This window comes from Quercus lobata, chromosome 1 (genome assembly GCF_001633185.2).
Source record: "Quercus lobata isolate SW786 chromosome 1, ValleyOak3.0 Primary Assembly, whole genome shotgun sequence".
Lineage (NCBI taxonomy): Eukaryota > Viridiplantae > Streptophyta > Magnoliopsida > Fagales > Fagaceae > Quercus > Quercus lobata.
In genome coordinates, this window is record NC_044904.1 from 7,266,829 (window position 1) to 7,291,072 (window position 24,244).

General features: G+C 34.5%; 1 protein-coding gene across 3 annotated transcripts in view; it reads right to left on the reverse strand.

Moving 5' to 3' along the window:
- Positions 1-5,601: 5,601 nt before the first annotated feature.
- LOC115976597 (molybdopterin biosynthesis protein CNX1) overlaps positions 5,602-24,244 on the reverse strand; it is a 28,902-nt gene continuing 10,259 nt past the window's right edge. For 2 of the 3 annotated variants that reach the window (XR_004088345.1, XR_004088344.1), the window contains exons 8-16: positions 24,004-24,194; positions 23,787-23,891; positions 23,301-23,609; positions 17,905-18,062; positions 17,684-17,790; positions 16,725-16,781; positions 12,558-12,804; positions 10,332-10,399; positions 5,602-6,083 (exon numbers count right to left, since the gene is read on the reverse strand). Coding sequence is in view for 1 of the 3 variants with exons in the window: in XM_031097998.1 (XP_030953858.1) it covers positions 12,586-12,804; positions 16,725-16,781; positions 17,684-17,790; positions 17,905-18,062; positions 23,301-23,609; positions 23,787-23,891; positions 24,004-24,194 (1,146 nt within the window). In the remaining 2 variants the exon portion in view is untranslated. Of the gene's footprint in view, positions 6,084-10,331; positions 10,400-12,312; positions 12,805-16,724; positions 16,782-17,683; positions 17,791-17,904; positions 18,063-23,300; positions 23,610-23,786; positions 23,892-24,003; positions 24,195-24,244 lie in introns of those variants that run through there. The other variant, XM_031097998.1, reaches the window with a different exon arrangement.

Consider the following 24,244-nt stretch of genomic DNA (forward strand, 5'->3'; position numbering starts at 1 on the left):
ACAAAATCAAGTATTGAAATGGACTAGTAACACACAAGAGTAAGGTTACAATGAAGGTGCCTTCATAGACCTTATCGTGGTCTCCCATTATATGAAGAATTTTTGCTTGGGTACATAATATCATGCACTCATCATGCTATTGTGTGATGTATCATTAAAAGACTCATGTGATAATATGATCAGATCACATCCATCGGTAAAAGATAATTAAATTTTGTTAATCCAACATGTTGAAAAAAAATAGAGGATTCCCCTTTTATTTTTGTCACTTGCATTATGCAAGAGAGTTTTAAGAATAAATTTTATTTTTAAGAATAAATATAACTAGCTACGATATAAATTGGAAACATTGAAAAGTACTAGTTAGGTTACCACCAGTGAAAGATTAAGGATTTAAATCATGATTTTTCTTATAATAGAAACCAAATAGTACCATTGAATAACCAAACTCTTAGCAACATGCATATTGTTAACATGTAAGAAAAATAGTTATATGAGGTCATTTTCACTTCCAATTTATTATTATACCATTTTTAAGAGATTAAGGGCATGTTTGGTAGACTGTAATAAGCATTATAATGTAATAATTATTCATGATTTAGTTATTCAATAGTTTGGTTATGTTTTTATTATAGAGAATAATCATTCCTTATGAATAGTTATTTTTTTAAAATGAGAAATAATTATTCTTCTCTAAAAAAATAGTAATAGCTATTCTTTAGCGGATGTAATAATTTTTAACATTAATATATTTTCAAATAAACAAACTTTTCATATCCACATAACAATTATAAATAATAATAAAAAATCTACAAAAAATAACTCATTTCTCTCTCAAATTTAAAATATATTATGTTCTAAAAAATATAATTGTATGAATAAGATATTTTCTAAAATAAATTTTAAATTTTATTTTAAGATTACAACTTATAACCAAACTTATAAATAGATTTATAAGGTTACAGTTCATTTTAAAAAATAACTATTTTCAGTAATAAAGATTACTCAATTCAAGTAGAATATGTCAACTCAAGCCGCATAATATATATATCTCTAAGATGTGTTATCAAAATACTGGAAATATAACCCATATATCATTATTCATAAAATTCTAAACCAATTTTATTTTAAATTAGCTAAAAAGTAAAAACTGAAAGGTAACAAAAAGAAAGTACATCCAGCCAACTTTTTGTCTCATTCGATAATAGATCTCATTGTTAAGTCAAATTTCAATGCTCAATCCTACCAAATCTTAAAACAGAAGAAATGCACCAGATTTTTCCCTTCCTTTTGAAAATTCAACTCAAAATCATGTCATGAAGTTGGTGGGCAAGTAATGGTGGGTCACTCACTGAAAACAAAGTTGCATGCATATTACTCAAACTTTCAAAATATTATTAAAAAAACACAAAAAAAAGTCTAAAACTTGACAAATGAATTGTGCACCAATTTTTATTTCTAAACAAAAAACACACTAATCTTCTTTATCTTTTTCTTGCAAATTGGAATTTTGTGTTGGCTGGCGGAGTAGGTGAAGTGGGACCCTTATAATTTATTGAAATTCATGTAAGCCACTTTTATTTAATTATTATTACGAGAATAATAAGGCAAGAAGAAAACATTTTAGTCGCAGTAAGGTTAGCGTCACAAATTTTTTTCACAATTTTGTCGCATAGCAATTCATGAGTGATGAAAATAAGATAGTAAATCTATGTGGGTTTATAATTTTATCATTCACAAGTCACCGTCTAGCAAAACTGTGACAAAATTATCAAAAAGTTTGTAACAGTATACCCACTCTTTCTTCTTCTTTTTTCATTTGTATACTTACTCATTTAATCATCTGCTTCACTGTTTATAGATCTGGCTGAAAAATTTCCTCAAAAAAAAAAAAAAAGATCTGGCTGAAAATTCTATGAGCTAACTGGATATTCCAACAAATATCTTAATTGCCATAACGGGTGGGTTCCACATCTTTTGATGCAATAACCATGAGGACTCCACTAAAAAACCCCCCACTAACAATTTCGGCCCATAAAGAGGGAGAAAACTTATAAGCTATCGGAGCATTGCTCCGGGCTCTCAGGGTCCACTCTTTATGTAAGAGCTCGAAACACTGCTTCAGGTATATAAATATTGCCCCCATAATAGACATTAATGCAGGGATGAAGCATACACATCACAGAGTTTGCTCAATACAATTTAGAGTTTTAAGGCAATAATTCTAAAAGAGATAATTTTTTTTTTTTTTTTTTTTTATAGTTATTAATTCTCGCTTCTTGATACAAAAATCATTAATTAAGTTTTTGCTTATAGATTTTGTTAACATCTTATTTTTAATGATGATATGACCAATTCAATCGATTTAAATTGGATTTATCAATTTTAATTTTTTTTTTAATATATCTCCACCAATGCGATTATTAAGATGTAAAAAAATAAAAAAATAAAAAAAAATAAAATTATTCTTTCACAAGATGGGATTCCTTTTTTTTGAGAAGACAAGATGGGATTCCTTTTTTATTGGGATGAGGCTTTTTTAATTGGAGACCTTAGGCTTTGAGCCGTCCCCTCGATAAACGTAGTATTGTGCTTTGGAAAAACAATATAATTTTTTTTTTAGTAAATTATATTTTGATATCTAAAATTTGGGATAAGTTTGATTTAATTTTTCAAGGACATCGAAGATAATAAATAAATTAGTACAACCATCAAGCTACAGAATAAAAGATCATACTGGAAGTGGCATTATTAAATCAAAGACTAATTAAACAAGTGGCATTGTTATAAAATACTGCAAACCTTTTCAGCTTTGGTCTTTTGCTTTAATTTTCTACAGATATTAGAATGATTGACATCTTATACAGAATATCTACTTTTACAAACATTAAGTGCCCGTTTGGTTCGGCTTTTTGAGCCCAAAATGCGCGTTTTGAAAAACGCTCAACCAATTTTTACGTTTGGTAAACTCAAAACGCAACTTTTTTATAAAAGTTGCGTTTTGAGCATTGAGAAAAAACTGAGTAGAAACGCGGAAGGATTATGGACCCCTGAGGGTCCATAAATGAAAACGCGCAGAGCACGTTTTGTATATTACCGTTGCAAATCCGAAAATTACCGAAATACCCATCAGTCTCTCACGCCCTCATCTCTCATCTGTGTCTTTTTCCTTCATCTTCTTCCTCTTCATCTTCCTCTGCTTCTTCACCAGTCTACCCCCACAATCAACAAAACCCATTTCACCTTTGATATTCCGAACACAAAATCAACAAAACCAAACCAAAAATAACTCAAAATCAACACAAAAACAACTTAAAATAAACTCAAATCCGGAAAACCCATCCCAAACCCAACTCAAAATCAACCCAAAATCCATAGAAAAAAAAAACCCAAAATCCCAAAATCCTTATCTTCAGCTTCAATCATCTTCATCTTCATCTTCATCATCATCATCATCATCATCTTCTTCTCTGAAGTGTGAAAAAAAAAAGAATAAAGGATGAGTTCTGGCGTTGGTGACGATGGTTCCGATGTGTTCCGATTTGAAGTGCTAAGAGGAAAAAAAAAAAAAGAAGCAGATGGTGTTCTGGACCGAAGTGCTAAGAGGCCAAAAAAAAAAAAAAAAAAAAGAAGCAGATGGTGTTCTGGACCGAAGTGCTAAGAGGCCAAAAAAAAAAAAAAAAAAAAAAGAAGAAGAAGAAGAAGAAGAAGAAGCAGATGGTGTTCTGGACCGAAGTACTAAGAGGCCAAAAAAAAAAAAAAGAAAAGAAGAAGAAGCAGATGGTGTTGGACCGAAGTGCTAAGAGGCCAAAAAAAAAAAAAAAAAAAAAGGAAAGAGAGCTAGGAATGTTCTGGACTGAGAAGATGGGAGAGGAAAGAAGGAAAAAGGAAAAGAAAAGAGAGTGTGGTTGGTTACGTGGGTGGATGAGAAAAAAAGAGGAGAAAAAAAAAAAAGAAAAGAAAAAGGAAGTAGAGCCACGTGTGTGGAGAGAAAAAAAAGGGAGAAAAAAGAAATTATACCATAATATTTTCACAATATTTTTACAATAAATTTTAAGGTAGACTATTATTAGTTAATATTGATGAGAAAAAAATAATTTTTTTAGAAAGAGAAAAAAATAATTTTAATAGTATGTTAAAATTAAAATTACTATCAATTTTTATCACAATATTTTTACAATACTTTCACAATAAATCTTAAGTGGTAGATTATTATTAGCTAATATTGGTAAGAAAAAAATAATTTTTTTAGAAAGAGAAAAATTGATTTAAGTATGATGAAGTAATTGATTTAAGTATGAAACAAACTCACATAAAAAAAAAAATTTTGAAATAAATTTCCTTATATATACATTGTCCTTTTTGGTCATTTATCCCTCAAAAAGCCACTTTTATCAGCTTTTACCAAACACTCAGCTTTTTCATTATGCACTTTTTAACAGCTTTTACCAAACACTCAGCTTTTTGAAACTCCACTTTTTACATTATGCACTTTTACAAAACTCCACTTTTTTATTATGCACTTTTTCTAAAAGCTGAACCAAACTCACCCTAAAGCGAGAAGTGTAATCATAAAGCATCAGCAGTGGAAGGGAAACTTCAGCCCAAGCTGATGATGACATGATATACCTTAATTTTATAAAGTTTGGCAAGATGTAAGAGCACTCACAGTAGTGGTGCTAAAAAGCTATATTGGTATATTTTAGCTCCCCATATACAAAAAACAAGCCCCAGCAGTGGAGTTATAGTTATTTTTTTTTAGCTGATTCGCTACAGTGCACATCTATAGATAGATCTGCACTGTAGCGGTGAGCAAAAAAAATATATAATTTTTTATTCTGCCGGCTCCTTTTTTTATTCATTCTTTATCACCGTCCCTCTCTCATCTCTCTCTGAACTCATCGCTCTCTCATTCACTCTCTGAACTCATCTCTCTCATTCACTATCCGGTCTTTCAAGCTCGTCAACGTCACTGACCCATGAAGCTCGACTCATCCTCATCTCTGAACTCATCTCTCTCATTCACTCTCCAGTCTCTCAAGCTCGTCAACGTCGCCGACCCATGAAGCTCGACTCATCCTCATCTCTGAACTCATCTCTCTCATTCACTCTCCAGTCTCTCAAGCTCATCAACGTCGCCGACCCATGAAGCTGGACGTCACCGAAGCTCCCTCATTCACCACCGCCGATCAGCCTCAAACCCACGCCGTCGATCCCTCTTTGCTGTGATTGAGTTTTTTTTTTTTTTTTTTTTGTTATGTATTTTCATACGGGTTTGGTGGCTGTGGTGGTGGTGGTTGATTTTGGCTTTGGCAATGGGTTTTGTGGATTTTAGCTATGAGTTTTGTGGTTTATGGTTATGGTTGTGGCTGCAGCTGATAGTTGAGGTAGTGGTGGTTGTTGCTGTGGATGTTTTTTTTGTAGTGGAATATATTATTTTATTGAGTTAAAAGCTAAAATAGATCCACTACTGTAGTATATGTGTAGGTAAAATAGATAAAATAAATTTTATTGATGCCAAATAGCTAAAATTATAGATCCACTGTTGTGGATGATCTAACTATACTTTTTCTTTTTTCTTTTTTCTTTTTCCTTTTTTATTTTTTATTTTTTTATGACATGGAACCTCACCAAGACAAGGCCCTCTAGACCCACCCCTGTAGAGTAAACCACGAATACACAATCCCACCCGGCAGAACTGTGTATCAGGTAATCTAGGGAAACTTCTAGCGGAGATCGAATTCAGGATGTCTAGATCTACAACTCAACCAAAGCCTCCAACTACTAGGCTATACCTTGATCGGTAGGCATAACTATACTTTTAATTAAAAAAATTCCACATACCAAAATGAGATCTTCATATGACAGGTTGAGGATATGTGGTTGCATACGACAGAGTGACGTCTGCTACAGTAAGAGGAGCAGGGCATCTTGTTCCAAGCTACCAAATAGTACTTGCACTGATGATAATCTCAGCATTCCAAAAAAGAAATGTTCCCCCTCTCCCTCAGGGTGATCCTCCTGGCCCCTACTCACACACATAAAGGCATGCATGTGCACCCACACACAGAGTGAGAGAACACCTACAAAAATAAATTTCGTAAGATGACATTTTCAATTGCATGGGTATGCTTACAACCAAAGCTAATCTCCTATCTTCTGTTGATCTAATAAAGCTACAAGTCAGTCCTAATCAAGCACAAAACTCATGAGCAATGAAACATAAAGCTAGTCTCCCCAGCTTTATTAATTATGAGACCATATAGAAAGTACTTGAAACATACTCATTCAAGTTAAACTAGGAAGCAATTGACAGGCAGCCGAGTTCAACAAAATTCAAAGATAAAAATTATCTCAGTTCAACATCCAAAGTCTACCAGAATTAAGTAAGAAGAGGAACATGATCAAATCAAGTTGTAACATATCACTATGGGAAAGTGTATTATATTTGAGAACCAACTTTGAAAATTTCCCTACAGCTTTTCTTAATAGGAAATATGAATATTTTATTAACAAAGTATACAGGAAGTGTATACAAAGAATTTCCCTAACGATGAAACAAAGAGATTTAAAGTCACTAAAGTCCACAAAAGAAGCAACTGAAACATTGCCAAACAACTTAGCCCACTAAAACAAATGTACATAAGAATAGAATTAAGATCTAGAATAGGTATCTCCACCCATTAAAACTGTGATTATTCCTCTCTCCAAACCATCCCCATAAGACAAAGAGAATAGTGTTCCAAATAAAAACTGCCTCTATTCCACCCAAACATTCATTTCCAACAAAAATAAATGTCGACCATCTTTTAAGCATCATCCAAGTCACTTCCAAATAAAACAGCGTCAATCCCATCCAAACATTCCTTTCCAATAAAAAAATATGTTCATCTTCTACGCATCACCTATGTCACCTCTAAAATTATCTAATCTTATATAATATATAAAAGTTGAAACTCAAAGAAAGTTTAGTCCTAGTTGAATGGTACCCATATTGGAGATATACACAGTAGACATATTCATAAACATGTGATCTGTATAACTTTACATATTCGGAAGTATTTAACGTTAAAACTAATTTCAAGAAATTTTATCCTTATTAATAAATAAAAAATATGCAAGGTACTTGATTTAAGTATGTTTTACTACAAATAGAGATTTGAATAAAAGAACTATTGTGCAATGGCAATGCCAAGATACAACCTAGATGAGCCATTAGAAAAAACTTTTATCGCTATTTCACAAAGAAATGAGAAATGAAGCTTAATGGGGGGAAGTGGTGTAGCTAGATTCGAACCTGTATCTCTACAGTGCAGTTTTCTATGTTGGTAAATGGGACCCCAGCTGACTTCTTTGGTAGCTCTAGAGGTTTGAGACAAGGGGATCCGTTGTCTCCCTTATTATTTTTAGTTATGATGGAGGTGCTTAGTAGAATGGTGAAGAGAATGGAGGGGGCAGGTTTACTTAGTGGTTTTAGGGTGGATGGTAGGAGGGGCAGAGGGGAAAGTGTTTCACATTTGCTGTTTGCGGATGATACTATTTTGTTTTGTGATGCAGAGGTGGAGCAAGTCCTACATGTTCGATTGCTGTTACTTTGTTTTCAGGCTGTGACTGGTTTAAAGGTTAACGTAGCTAAAAGTGAAATGGTTCCTATAAGGGAGGTAAATAATGTGTATGCTTTGGCAGAGATATTGGGTTGTAGGGTTGGGGCCCTGCCAATGACTTATCTTGGTATGCCGTTGGGGGCGCCCAATAAGTCCCCCTCTATTTGGAACCCTATTTTGGAAAAAATCGAACGTAAGCTAGCTAGGTGGAAGAAGTTGTATTTGTCGAAAGGAGGTCGGCTGACATTGCTTAAAAGCACTCTATCCAGCCTTCCCACATATTTTTTATCTCTATTCACAATCCCTACACATGTGGCAAACAAAATTGAGAAGCTCCAAAGAGATTTCCTGTGGGGAGACCCTAAAACTCATTTATTGGGATGGGATAAGGTGTGTATGCCTATTGCTAATGGTGGCCTGGGTATTAGGAAATTGACCACTTTTAATAAAGCCTTGCTAGGAAAGTGGCTTTGGCGTTTTGGGATCGAGGAGAATAGGCTTTGGAGGAGGGTGGTAGCTTTGAAATTTGGGGAAAAAGGGGGGGGGGGGTGGACCTCTAAGTTGGGAAGGGGTGCTCATGGTTGTGGTTTGTGGAGAAGTATCTGGAAGGGCTGGGAAGTTTTCAATAAAAATGTCCAGTATAAGGTTGGGATGGGGGATAGAGTGAAATTTTGGACAGACAGGTGGTGTGGAGATCTTTCTCTCCAATTAGCTTTTCCAATCTTGTACAATTTTGCTGCAAACAGAGAGGCTTCCGTAGAATCATCTTTGATATGTCAAGGAGTAGGGGATGGGAGAATTTGGGATGTTCGTTTCAATCGAGGTCCTAATGATTGGGAGGCAGATGTGGTGGTTGATTTCTTTCGATTCTTGGCAGCCAATTTACCTTCAGGGATTGATGGTGATCGGTTGAGATGGAAGTTGACAAAAAATGGGGATTTTACTATCCGCTCATATTATCATAAGTTACATGGCTCTTCTTCCGTTGTTTTTCCATGGAAAGGTATTTGGAAGGTTAAGGCACCCTGGCGTGTCTCTTTCTTTGTTTGGACAGCCGTATGAGATAGGATCCTCACGGGTGATAACTTGCGGCTTAGAGGTTTTGATTTTGTTGACTGATGCATTATGTGTCGTCGTTGTGGTGAGACAGTGGATCATTTGTTGTTACATTGTGGAAAGGCTTATCGGCTGTGGTGCTGTCTTTAGGATTTTTGGGATTTCATGGGTTCCCTCATGTACAGTGTCTGATTTTCTATTTAGTTGGTGGAATTGGTTGGGGAAGCATTCATCTTACATTTGGAACTTAGTTCCGTTGTGTTTGATGTGGTGTATTTGGAAGGAACGCAATCGGCGGACGTTTGAGGATTTGGATAGATCTGAGGACCAACTGCTTGCTCTCTTTTCTGGTTCCCTGTTTGATTGGGTTAGGGCTTGGGGACTCACATCTAGTGACTCTCTTCCTCTATTCCTTAGCTCTCTTTCTTTGTAATTAACGTATTTTTATGCTTTTGCTTTTCCATCTTTTTTGTACTTTTGATATGCTGGAGCTAATTTGCATCTAGCAGTTTTTTTGAATATATTTTTTCTTACTCATCAAAAAAAAAAAAAAAAAAAAAAGAACGAATTAGCAAAGTAATTTTTAGCAATAGTTTCACTCTGCAATGATGATGGAAAATATATTGTATTGTAGAGTTTGAGTTTTTTGAAAAAGCACATTAATAAATGCAACAATCTTTTTAAGAAAAAAAACATTTCATTAGATATTGAACAGAGACTCATATTATGCATTAAAAACTGATAACCACTAAGATAATTTAACAACATTAGATTCAGACCCTACGTACAAGAGACAATAACAAGCAAATTTTTTCTATCTGATTTGCAATTGCATGAATTAATTAAAAACTAGTTTTGGATTTAGATTTCCACTAAAAGTCAATAATTATGGGCAATTTGCATGGCTATTTGTTAATAAGTTCAATTTATATTGTTCTAAAATGTAAGATATTTATATTCTATAAATTTTATCACTGGACTATACTATGCTTTTAGAGTAATTTATTAAATATATTATTATATTTAATTAAAAATAAATAAATAAATTGATTTTAACCAAAATTTGCCAGTAAAAGAAAAACGAAAGTAAAAATGCCCATGCATAGCACTAGTAAAAATAAATGACCACAATTATTAACAAATTGAGCAATGTAGTAAACAAGCAAACAACAAACCCACCACTGAATTTACACATGCAAAACCAATTTGTCAATATTTATTTTAATATAATATCCATCCAAACATTCTTTTCCTTCAAATTTCACAAGCTAAAACAGATTACGAATGATAATAAAGGAAAAAAAACCATTATCTAAAAACTCCATCTACTGCTTTACGATTTGACTGATATTCATTCACCCATGAATGTCAATTTTTCTCAATTTGTAATTATTAAAACTTGTTTTTTCTTTAAAAATACTCGCTATAAACCTATCTGAATTAAATAAGATGAGAACACCTTAGGAATAAAGGAAATTATGGAAATTGCTTTGCTTCAAGAAAGAAAGTAAAAAACATTTTACCGAGTTTGTTAAGTTTGCAATAAAGGTTATTGTTCTTATTGCATTACTAAGACAAGAGCATAATATCAAGGCCAAATACAGTGAAATTCAATTGTAAACATATTGATAAAGCAGATATAACTCAGCTTCAATGAAAAAGTTTACATACCTGGCCTCCCTCACAACCCAATGACTTGGAGCTTCAAGGGTGAACTTAGCTTCTGCATCTTTTAGTAACTTCAAAGGGAAACCAAGCACACTCAAAAGTCAAAACATGACTGTTATGCTTTACTGAAAGTAAGATGAAGCATACAAATGGGAGAATTTGGATTGAATAAAGACATACTGTTCAGATTAGCATTTTCCAGAAAAGATACAATGACACAGAATGTTATTTTAGAGAGTTTCAATCCTCAAGAAACAGGAATTAATTAAAAGTTCATAAAAATGGATATAGATGAAAGCATTTCATATTCACATAGAGGTACATAAAACATTAAAAAAGGCTTACAAGAATATGCTTTTAGAAGCCCCAATAAGGATATGGTTAAGACCAATCATTAACATTGTCCCAGGAAATTAAAATTACAATAACCATGCTTTAGTGCCAAAGTTTTGAGTTGGAGGTCCTCAACAAACTAATCAGGGTCATCCTAATGTAATCTTTTCCGCCATCTATCCTACCCAACATCATACTTTCAATTACCTCCTTAGGGTCCGTTTGGATTGAGCTTATTTTTGCTGAAACTGAAAACACTGTAGCAAAATAATTTTTAAATGTATGTATAGTGTCGTGGGACCCATTTTTAATGAAAAAGTTGTTGAAAAGTGGAATTTGTGGGTCCATGAACAGTGCACGAATGCACTGTCCACGGTTGACTTGGTCAAATAGTGCGGCTGGGAAAAAAAAAAATTTTTTCTGAAAACGCAGCCCAGGATTCAGCGAAAAACGCTGAATCCATTCGGGCACTTAATTGACATGTTCATTTTTACTTTTTCTACTAATGTTAATTTAGGTCTTCCTCTACATTTTTTTCGTTCCTTTAACTTGAATCAGCCCACTATTCCTTATTGTTGCATGAATCACTCTCCTCTACACATAACCAAACCATCTCAAGCTTTCTATTATATTTTGATCAATAAAGGTCATTTCATCTTTTAGTGAATTTCTTCATTTTGAATCTTATCTTTCCATATTTCAATTTATACAGCTTAACATTCTCATTTTAGCTGCACTTATTTTATGAATATGTTACTTCTTAATAGCCTAACATTCAAAACCGTACAACATAACTAGTCATAATTTTTTCTTTTAACATAATAGGCATTCTACAATCACACAATACTTTTAATGCAGTTTTTTGTTTCATCCACCTTGCTGTTATCCCATGATTCACATAATTTTCAATCTCTCAATCCTTATGAATTATTGATCCAAGATATCAAAAGAAATCACTCTCTGGTATCTCTTGACCATCAAGTCCAACAACCTCTTCATCTCTGTTCTCTTACTAAACTTACTCTGTTGTAATCCTACTTAGTCCAAAGCCTTAGATTCTAAAGTATCTCTCTAAATTCCTAATTTGACAGTAACTCTACATCTAGTCTTATCCGCTAAAACTATATAATCTACAAAAAGCATACACAAGGGACTTCATCCTAAATCGATTTAGTGAGCTCATCTATAATTAGTGCAAAGAGATATGGAGTCAATGTTGATCGCCTTGGGAAATTAAAATTGAAACCCGAAAAAGAAAAGGAATAAGTTTTCACTATTTATTATTGACATCATGGTCCACAATATCCAATATCTTTGCGGAGCAATTCAAGATTACTTTGACACTTAAACCATTTTCTAAGGGGAATAAGTGCATTCTCATTTTCCATCTCTTTAATCTTATATAATTTATCAATCAAATCCTTATAAAAATATATATATCAATCAAACAATAACAGTAGGCTTAAAAATTGGAGTAACCATCCCTACTGAAATACCACCCCTCCTATGGTTTGAAACCAAGACCTTTCCTTTTTTTTAATGGAAGGGACATCACATAGTTATAAAGGGTATTAGATTTGTAGAATTTGGACCAACAAATATTTTTATAAAGGAAACTCTAACTACAACCAAGTACAAAGACATAGCAAGCTGGAAAAAGGTGTCAAGTAATTCCTCCATTTTAACAAGACAGAACTTACATCTACAAAATTATGTGTGTGTGTGAGTGTGTGTATTTATATAGCCTTCAACAAATACACTGAAACTGCAACAAATAACTAAATGAAGTATTCAAAGAAGAAATGTTGAGTAATTAGTTTAGACAAAAAACAAAATTTGTAAACATGCAGTTTCACATTCTATATAAGGTACACCAACATTAAATTAAGAAATTACATGCTTTCTGCTCCTCCACAATACTTCTTCAATGGGAACAAGAACAACTAGGCTCTTTGCCGCCATCAGATGCCATTTTATAACTATGCTCCCACACATCTACAGGTGCTGCTTGTGCATGAGGGACATGACGGGGATGTTTCTCTCTTTTATCCCCCTTTATCTGCTTTAACGCATGCTTTAGGGCAGGCAACAAAGCTTCCATGCACTCAGCAACAGCATTTGGATTCCCAGGCATGTTGATGATCTGAATGTAAAGAAACTTATATCAAGGGAATAGAACCACCACACCTTGACAACCAAGTTATTTATAATTTTAATAAGTATTAAAATTTTATTAGAAAGAAAAAAGGCAAAGCCCTGCTACACGGGAATGTACAAGAGCACCCCCAAGAATTAACATCTAGATTTACAAAGATCTAAAAAAATCAATAAGAGAAGTACAAGAAAGGTTCCCAATGTCTCTTAGCCATTTGAATAAATATATCATAAATAAAGCCTTAAATGAAGTATTGATGTCTAAACTTCTTCAAATGTCCTGTAATATCATTCCTTCCATATACTCCAAATCAAACATTTTTTTTTTTTTTTGATAGGTAATACGAGAACTATTATTAATGTGAAAAAAAAAAGAAAAAAAAAAAGACAAGTACAAGTTGTTCATGGTGATGAACAACAAGAAACAAATAAAACAAACAACAAAACAATAGAGAGAGAGATCAGAAAGATAATCTAAGGGAAAACATAAACTCTGAAAGAGACGAAGAATCAGTAAAGCCCCAACAGCGAGACCACTCAAAAAGACTACGCTGGCATAAAACCTTTAACTCATCCAACGTCTTCTCCTTGTTCTCAAAGGAGGCGATGATTTCGTTCTAACCAGACTATCCACATTAAGATAATCTCCTTGTTCTCATAGGAGATTAAATTCACACCTCTGAAATATGGTTTCTCTAAACATCTCCTCCTGATCAAGATGCAATCTCCTTCACTGATCGTGACATTACCCAAGAAACTTCAAAAAAGACAAAACCCAAAGATCAAAACCTCCCCAGCTATAACACAATTTAGAAAGAGATCATCAACATCTTCCCAACAACCTCACACATGCAACACCAATCTAACAATAATTATGCTGCACCAATGAAAGTTATCTACTGTCAAGATTTTACCACGAACCATTTCCCAAATGAAAATTTTTACCTTCTTATGAGTCTTTTTTTTAGGCAACAATTGAATTTTATTAACAAATGAAAACCATCATTTGCATTTACTGGATGTGCTCCACCTTCCGTAACATCCATATACTCGTTCACCACAACATTTCTATTACTGTAATACGGAAGAGATCTGAGAATAACAAGAGCCCCATCCTTACATCAAACATCCTGACAAAACTTCACTCTCACACCATCACCAATTCTGAATCTAATCAATTTGTAAAATGACTCACAGCCTGCTCTAGTCCCTTTTGACAACCCCATTCTGATTTGACATTCATACTTCCATGGATGTCCATCCCCATCTTGCTCCCCATATTTAATCCTCGCTACACACCTCCAAAGATGACCTTTCTCTTGAGTGAAGCACCAATGCCACTTACCCAACAATGCATGCTTAAAGGTACTTAGTTTTTTAATGCCTAAAATCCTGTTCTCACAGGTAGTGTCACTTGCTTCCAGTCTATCAACTGAACTTTCCTCTCCCCTAAGCCCACCAACAAGAAATCCCACCGCAGATTTTCCAAACAATTAGCAACATTAGAAGGGATCATAAATAAAGACACTCGAAAGAGTGCTCTTGATGAGAGTAACTCTACCCCCCCACCCCCCCCACCCCTCCTTTTTTTTTTTTCTTTTTTTTTAATAATTCAATAGGTACAACAATGGGGTCTTTGCAAGTGTCACCCTGCCAATGGCCTTTCAGTCCTTTCTTTTAAACCATTCCAAACAGAATTAGCCTTGAAATTAGACCCTTAAGGAAGACCCCAATAAGTCATAAGAAGTGCACTTACCTTACATGAGTTACATCCCATAATGGTTGCTCGAAATTCCAACCTAGTCATTTCTCCCACTTGCACCATTTCACTTTTATTTAAAATTGCCCTTAACCCCATAACTACTTCAAACCAAAACAAATATCTCAATGCCTGAATATGCCTGAAAAGCATCCCCATGAACTAGGGAAAAATCCAAAAGGACACCCATTAAGCAAGACTGAGAATGTCACAGAAATGCATTTATGAATCCGGTTCCTCCATTTCTCCCCAAAACCATCTCTCTCCAGCATGTATAGAAGACATCCCCATTTGACATGATCATACACCTTCTCCACCATCCACACATTCATTTACTATCAAGTATCAACACCGAATCGAGGATACGACATCCCTTTGCAAAAGCATTCTATGAGTCATACACCAATTGACACTACTCATTTCAGACAGTTTGCTAGCACCATTGCTAAAACCTTATACAGGCTCTCTACCTAACTGGTAGGCCAAATATCCTTGATATTTTTAGCACCAGTTTTCTTAGAAATATTAGCTATAAACAACACATTGATACTCCTTTCTTTTTGATAAGTAACACATTGATTCTCCTTTCAAAGGACTCTCTCCCATTAAATTCCTAAAGGAATTGCATTACATCTTCCTTTGACACATCCCATCATTTTTTGGAAGAATGCACAGCATCTGACCTATGGGCCATCTCTCCATTCATTCCTGTAATAGCTCCACATACCTCCTCTTCATCAAATAGTCTTTCTAACCAACCACTCTGCTCCTTACTTATAGAGGAGAATTGCATCACATCCACTTTTTGTCACCAAGGCTCTGTTTCGCTTCTCATAGAAACAGGTTATCCCCTCCCTAACCTCTCTTTGCTCTACTAGTAGCCTCTCATCCATCTCCATCCTCCAAATGTGATTTGACAGCAAATGTGAATTTGCCAACCTGTAAAAAAACTTCGTATTTCCATCTCCTTCTGTCGAATTTATCCTCCATATTGACTTCCAAGGAAAATCCAATCTAGATTCCCCTGGCAAAGCCCAATAGTAGATATCACATCAAATTAGATATAGACCCCCATCCTATCCATACCTTTCTCAGAAATTTGAATCTTATAAAGAAACTCATACAAGTTCTATACAAAATTCTAACTCCAAATCATGTAAAGCATGAGAAAAAGTTGCACACCAATGAAGCACCCCATTCTTTCAATGAATGTGCTCTGAGATTATAGCACCTTTATTCACTGAAATGGCAAATAAATCAGTAAATGGAGATTTCAAACACACATCTACACACTGAACATGCCAAAATGGAATCTGAATTCCAACCTCAACAATGAATCTCGCATGCTTTGGAAATCTCTCCCAACCACTTCAAACATGCTTCCACAAAGAAACCCCAGAAATCTAGTCTTTTTTCGATTTGCAAATACAACTAAACACCAGTATAGGACTGAACCTATGACTACACCTTCAACCCTGTGTTTGCAAAGGTAGGAGATGCCATTGGTCCAAAGATCATTGGCACTTATGAAGCAGAAAATTTAGGTGATGATATTGATTCATGTAATACATACATTTAACATGCTATGTAAAAGATTATTAAGATCATCCATGAAGAAATTAAATCATCCCATTTGAAATAACATGGCATCTTATAATAGCAATTCAAATAGCATTTGAAATGAAAATTATTAACTACAATATTGTTCATAAAACCTCACAAGCTGTCAAATACCATTGCTATCAAGATTATTTTCAATGGAGATAGGTTCTTAACTAAATCTATCATCATTTTGAGGTAACTTTCCAAAAGGGAAAACTTATGCATGCAATTGCCATGGGAAGAAAAACAGAAAATTTCCATTCTGTGCACTTTCCAAATTTTCCATTGCATGTATGGCCATATTATTTTTAGTGAAATTGAGAAACCCTTCCTCAGCTAATACCGGGCCATTCTGAAGGTTTTCATGGCAGTCAGGCCCCCTCCAATTTCCCCTTTAAGAACCCAATTTCCTCTTTATTTGCCTGCTGACTTTACCAATAATGTTGAATTCACCATCAACGGGAAATTTTAAAGACTTGCAATTCCTTCCCATGTGGCCTTACCAATGATGATAAGAAATTAGCGAACAAAATAATTAGTGGCCTTACCAATGATGATCCCCGTATTCCAGCTGCAGAGCGTGAGAGCATAGCAAATGGTGTCACCTGTTTAAGAAAAGACAAAGGGGAGAAAATCAGTAACAGATAAGATTAATTTAATAAATGGATTTCAATTAAATGACTAATATAGAGTAACAAATATGTATTTTTATTATTATTTTTATTGTGGTGGGGAAAGGGGGTTTATGGGTAGCATTTAAGAATAACAATCATTGATGAGGCTCAAAGGCTCAATACTTTGACACCTTTAGATTAAAATGATACTGTCTTGGCATGCACGAAACTATCATGCATTAAAGGACAAGAAACTGTTCAAGACATCAAGCTCCTGTTTCTTAGAACATTTTAAAGAAGGATAGCTGCAACAAAATGCTTGTTTTTTTTCTTCTATGTTGAATTTTAGATGTTATTATATTTCTATTTGTCATTTATACCTTTTGTGCTCTTGTAATATATGTTTATTACTTATTACAAAGAAAAAAACCTTTTTCTACAAACTGATAGGGAGCAAATATACCCGTGCAGAAAAGTACCATGGGGTCCCTTTATAGTGATAAAAGGAACAGTGTTTTATATAGCAGAGAACAGTAAAAATCAGATTAGAATAAAAGGTAAAAACATAATAATAATAATAATTTTTTTATGATTATTATTATTAAAAAATATGAAATTTCGCGCAAATCAGTCTCTGATCAGGACTTCATTTAAAAAAAAAATTTCCACAAGGAAATAATAAAAGATTAATAATTACACATGCACTCAGTGGGTTATGAACCCATGACCTCATCCTCCTTCTTGCTTTTACAAGAGGAGGAAGTCCCATTTGAGCAATTTAAAATCCTTTCAAATCAAGGAACTAAAATAATAAACAGAAATGTAGACAAGTATTCATCCCTTTATACACGAAAGTACCGAATTAGTAAAAAACATACATAAATTGGTAATACCTTTAAACTCTCTTGCGTCATTACATGTATGAGACCAGGTGTTTCTTTCTCAATCAGCTCTTTTGTTGCTTCAGGGGTTACATCTCTTGGGGTGAAACCAGTGCCACCTTCATTGAGAATATTAGTCATAAAAAGGAAGAAAGCTTTTGGAGAATAAGATAAAGATATTATCGTACATTCATCCAAGGAAATGAAAGCTGGAAGAAAAGCAAGAATCTTACCAAGGGTAAGAATCAGATCCATTTTGTCAATATCACTCCATCTCTGTAGAACATCCTTAATCTTGCTCACTTCATCTGGAACCACAGCTGTTGCAACTACCCTTGCTCCTCCTAACCTTTCTGATGATGAATTTACAACAGAAACTGCCCTAGGACCACTGAAGATTTGAAAACATTCAAGAAATAATTAAAATTTTAAGATGTGGAAGCACAAATTGAGAGAAAAAGATAAGTACAAATGTCAAATTTATGCCCAGAACTTCAGCTTCTCAACCAAAACAAACAAACAAACAAACAAAAAAATAAAAAATAAAAAGTAACCTACTCTTTATAAGTCACTGATTTCAGATGAGAACTGCTTCTTAATAAAAATGGAAACTGCTTCAGAATAAGGACTCTAGTCAATTCAAGTTTTCATATATTTCTGATAAGCAAGTCCAGCATAAGTCACAGCAATTCACAACATTTGCCAACAATCAGCTATTTACATGACCCTTGGAGACCACAGCCCTAGTTTCACAAGTACTGAGTGAGGAAGCATTAAGGCATTGACACAAAAACATAGTTACATACTAAGTTGCAACCTGCACCTTTGCTGTTGGGGATGGTTTGGGGGAGGAGGGGGTGGGAGGGAGTATGCATTGGCAAGAGCTTATTGAGCTGATCTCCAAAGCTATCACAAACATATTGTTGCAAAGTATTTAGTGCTTCCAATGTTCCACTTTGACAAGGAGCAACATCAACTTTGCTCTTTTGCTGTGGCATCAAGTAAGTGACCTTTTTGAAACAATCATTCAAAAAGGAGTATCCAGATGCATTTCCATTCTTGGCATTGAACTTGGCATTGACCTTCCAATTCCAAGTTGAACATCATTAGAAGGAAGAAAAATCAACAAATAGAAATATCCAAGGATATTATTAGACATTATTGGTGCAATAGTTGATACGCTACTAATTCTCCCAAAAGTTTAAGCTACCAGGAAATAATGAATTTAATCATTTAACCATAATTCTAACATACCTAACCAACTAATGATACCTAAAATAAAATACAATCTACAAAGAAAAATACAATGTACTTCCATAATTAAATTAAACTAATTCAAAAGTAAAAATTTCTATGTGCTTCCCGCATCAAATGATCCGCTAGAACGAAATAGTGTTTAAAAATCTAATTAGAATAGGAGGATGATAAAACAAATATGTGTTTGTTAGCATCAGAATTAATGACCCAAGATGGGAATGAATTGGCCACTCATGAAACATCACCTGAATTAACTAATTTAGAAATGGAAGAAAAGGGAAGTGTGGTGCATATTGTTGAACGAGCTCGCTAATCTGAGCAGTGAATGCATCATAAGAATCAAAACCAAGAGTTGCATGCCTAAATGGAGTAGTAGGTTGTGGTTGTGCAGTTTTATTAATGACCTGATGCACATAATCTAGCTTGTCATATTTTACCTTACAAAGGCTCATTATGATTGATACCAATATTGATAGAAGTGCACTTGAGTGCGATGCATCAAAGCCCTAGGGCTTTTCACCTCTAAAGTGAGGTGCAATTGAAGAAGTGTGCCTGTTGGAGCATGTTCAATAAGCTCAAAGTGCAGTTTTCTGAGCATGTTAAAAAAAATTATGAATTGTAGCCATCTGATCTTAATACCATAGAAATAAACCATTGGTTTGGCATATAAAAGTCAATTTTATAGTATGCTACTATACACTTAGGCCCACCCCTCCACCTTTACACATATTCCCTTGAATTTTCTGCTTTGTACCAAAAGTTCCATGTCCCAAAACTCCTAGTTCATTCATGAAAAAAAGGTATGATTTAATTTATTTGTGACAATTTTTAAGTTACTTTAGTCGTTGATGTTGAACACATAATGTACCGTGCACTTAGACTTTCTTTTATTTATTAGAAACTAGAAAAGCATCACACAGGAAGTCTACTAGATGTATATCATGCTACAGTAATCATTGAACTCTAAAAAGTTTGAGCATGAGAAACTTCTCGATGCCATCACCCATTTAAATAGAGTTCTTAAAAAGTGAGCTTTCAACTCTAGAATTCTCCACTCACACCCGTCAAAGTTACTTTCCTTTCTATCCTTCCATATGCACCATAGTAAGCAATGAGGGATGGCCTTCCAATAGCACCATTCCAATGTCACCCAAATCAACCTTTCCAGCAAGCTGGTAAATCAAAACCATATTTTACAATTCTCTTACAATAGGAGAACTCAACATCAAGTGACCCACTGTCTCCCCACTAACCTTACACATACAACACCAACTCACCAATACAATATTTCACTACCTCAGGTTATATGCTGTTAAGATCTTCCCCAATGAAGCAACCCAGAGAATACCAATTTTGTTGGAACTTAAACTGTGCAGATAGACTTATACTGATTAGTACTCATTAAGTCATTAAGTGAATAAGCAATTACAAGAATGATATAAAAAATTATATTTCAACTTATATGATTACTTGATCACTTGACTGTTGTATCACTCATTAATAATTATTTTCAAATTTGTTACAATATATTTTTATAAATGTACGCTTCACTTCAATCAAGTGCACGCTTTGTGCCTAGGGTCTAGAAGGAATTTGCACTTAAGTATGCCTCGCGCTTTAACCTACAATAATTGGTACCACCACAATGATCACACCATGAGAACCACAACGAAAAGTCACAGACTTATACTGATTAGTACTCATTAAGTCATTAAGTGAATAAGCAATTACAAGAATGATATAAAAAATTATATTTCAACTTATATGATTACTTGATCACTTGACTGTTGTATCACTCATTAATAATTATTTTCAAATTTGTTACAATATATTTTTATAAATGTACGCTTCACTTCAATCAAGTGCACGCTTTGTGCCTAGGGTCTAGAAGGAATTTGCACTTAAGTATGCCTCGCGCTTTAACCTACAATAATTGGTACCACCACAATGATCACACCATGAGAACCACAACGAAAAGTCACAGCCTCCACAACCACTATGAAAATCACCAAAAGAATATCACGGCTTCCACTACTCAAAACTAAAGTTGAAGACTCTAAAGAACTGACATTGGTGCCATTCACCATGGAGTTTTGTCCCAAGGATGAGTGCAATAATCAAGAATAAGTATTAGCAGCTAAAGGTAAGGTCTCACTAGCAAGAATCCAGTCTTTGAACCCATTTAGATCAGAGTTAAACCAAATAACAAAGAAACAATCATTAAGTCCTCCCAATGTTGCTTCTGTTGCTTTAAATCAGTAGTAAAAGGTCAGTATTGTAGTAATTGATTCCATACTTTCTTAAGATTACTATAATACTTAGAAAACAGTTTCTCAGACTGTTTAGTAGTGAAAATCTTTTCATATATCTCATAAACACGAGAAACATTACTCTGATACAACAAATTCTGCAATAGAGTCTCAAATCTTCTTTAAAAGAGTCATAAAATTCAATTATAGTAGCAATTTGATTTCCATGCAATGCCACAATCATCCCATAACAATTGAATCCTCACTAATCCAGATCTCATAAGTTAAATCTTCCTTAAAAGTAGGGTTCTCCGTCAAATATTTCAACATTTGTTTGCCCACAATTTGATTTTTACAGCATGTGTGCAAGCCAGATAAATTATAACATTTGACCAAAAAAATAGAGTTAGTCATATCATCACACAAGGCAAGAGATTTTTCTTCAATCATATCAAACACATTTAAGCAAACATAAAACGCTAACAAAACTCAACAAGAATGATTAACCCAAAACAAAGGAAATCTACCAAATCAGAGCACATGCATAAACCCAAGCCACCAAAAAATAAAACTTCACAAATTAACCAACAGCCCCGCAGAGTAAAATTGCAACAAACTTTCAAAAAATTTCATTCTCCAAGGCTGACCAAACTTCCCAAAGCCAGAAACAAATCAAAAAGGAAATCTAGATTAAAATTTTGTGAACGGCCGAAACTTCGAAAGTCTCAAAATCCACAAAATTATCCACCAAACCCCATACATCAGCAAACAACCATCACTAAGGGCTTCCTAAGTCATATTTGGGCCTCATGGGAGTAGACCCAAGCCACAAAACTAGCATACTAACTCCGAAAATCGCAAAAAAAATATATAGTGCCAAAACAAACCACTGAAAAATATTTAAAAATCATATAAGATGGCTGCAAAATACTATGGATCACCATAATCACCAGGGGAGGCCAGCAACTCATATCATGTGCTCACCGGAATCTAGTGATCGGGTTGGTGTTGAAGTCAGCAATGTACGAATGCTAACGTCAGCACACCTTGATCATCTAATGACAACCTCTAGATTGTTCTAGTGTGTTCTAGGATTGGATTGGTATACTTAAGTAATTCTAACATGAACATATTATCATATTTTTCTTATTGGATTTTCAAGTGAATTGATGAGCAGTATGAATTTAATTTTCTCATTATTCACCTCTAAGGGAATTTGAGGAATTTTGAAAGCAGCGTAAAAATGGGTTTTGAAGAGAGAGAGAGAGAGGGAGCTGTGTGAGAATATGGTGGCGGTGTGATACAATGAGTTTAATAGTTGCATTTTCTACACACACAAAGACTCAAGAGCAAAAGTGGGAAGGTAGAGAAACAGAGGGAATTCATACCTCAATATAAACTCAAATCTGAAAAAAAAATTAAAATTTACTAACAATCAATCTCCCTTTACAATGCATGTACATGGATATTTATAGCTAGAAGTTAGTTATTGCTGATGAGATCATCCATAACTAATTCACATTTATCACATGCTAAAATACAATTGTAACGTATTAATTACATAATACAAGTTTATTAAAGTACATTGACTTTTACTTCTAACAACTTTTGAAAATCTAGCATGGGCATGTGCCACTAGCTTATTTTCCCTCCAAATGTTAAATACTACAACAAACTTGGCACATGTGGAATTTACTACTATAACCATATAGCACATGAAATTAAGCCCTTAGGCTTTTCTGGCCTTGTGCCATGTCACCATGCCACATCATCATCATCCATGTTATGCATTAGCTTCCTGCATTATGGTGTAAGCTTTTTTTCTACTTTTTCCTTTTTTTATTTTTCAAAAACTAATTCAGGAAGATGTGTAACAGATGTTATAAACACTAAGTGAGAATGTGCCACAATCTCATTAGGCAGTGCACATGTGAAATTTTCATGACAGTTGACAGAAAAAAACAACAGTACCATCAGGTGTCACAAACTGATATTTAGGGGTTAAGTGTTTTACAGTCAAACTAGCCACCAGGGGGAGGGAGCTATAATAAAAAGGTTCTACTTTCAAGGAGAAAAACACAGAAATGGTCACAACATAGAGAGAGCAACTTGTAGGACAATACCTTCGATCAGGCCCAGCCCCTGATGCAACAGTATCACTCACTGTAAGAAGAGCTACTCTGACCTCAGCATTCTGAGACTCATCTGAAATTATTTCTTGCGATGAACTTCCTTTGGAAGCAGAAGTTGAATCAAATGATAAGGAACTATTGCAAATGGAAGTACTGCTTAAGTCAGAAATTATAATGGCTGAAACAGAAGTCCCAGCAGATATGACACCGCCTTTTGCTGGCAACTCCAACAAAGCATTAGCTGCCTTCATACTTAAGAGCCGGCTGCTTCTCTGATGACCAGTGCTTTCAGCAACAAAACTGATAGAAAAAATGGATCCATTATATTAATGCAATGGGGAGCAGAAAATGAAATAAATAACAAAATTGAGGCAAAGTCAAATAGGAAATCATTTCCTACAAAGGATCCACTTCAAACTTCAACCATAAAAGTATTACACTCCCTGTCCTAAATGACACCATATCAAAAGAACTTACCCAGGATTGCCTGAGCCATCATTGACTTCCCACCTAATAATGGCACGATGGAATTCTGGTCGAGCTAAATCTGTCTTTATGGGCTGCTGAAGACGAGCCTGCACTCTGCATGTTATAAAAGAAAAGAAAATGACTATCAATCACTCTACTAAATCACTATTAACAAAATTGAAAGGGGAGAGAGAGAGAGAGAGCTCTATTTTTAAGCTTTAGCAACCTGAAAAGATGAGTGTTTCCCCATCCAGAAAGATGGCGGATGGTGGGGACCACAAAAAGATCAAAACAAACCATACAGCTCACTGGATTCCCTGGCAACCCAAATGCAAGTATTTTTTTCTGCATTATGCTCTCTGCTTGTTCTAAATTGATCTCGGCAAATGTCAAAGGTTTCCCTGGTTTCATGAAAACCTGAAAATGCAATCATTTACTCCCTATTTGGTTAGTTACACGTGCACCCA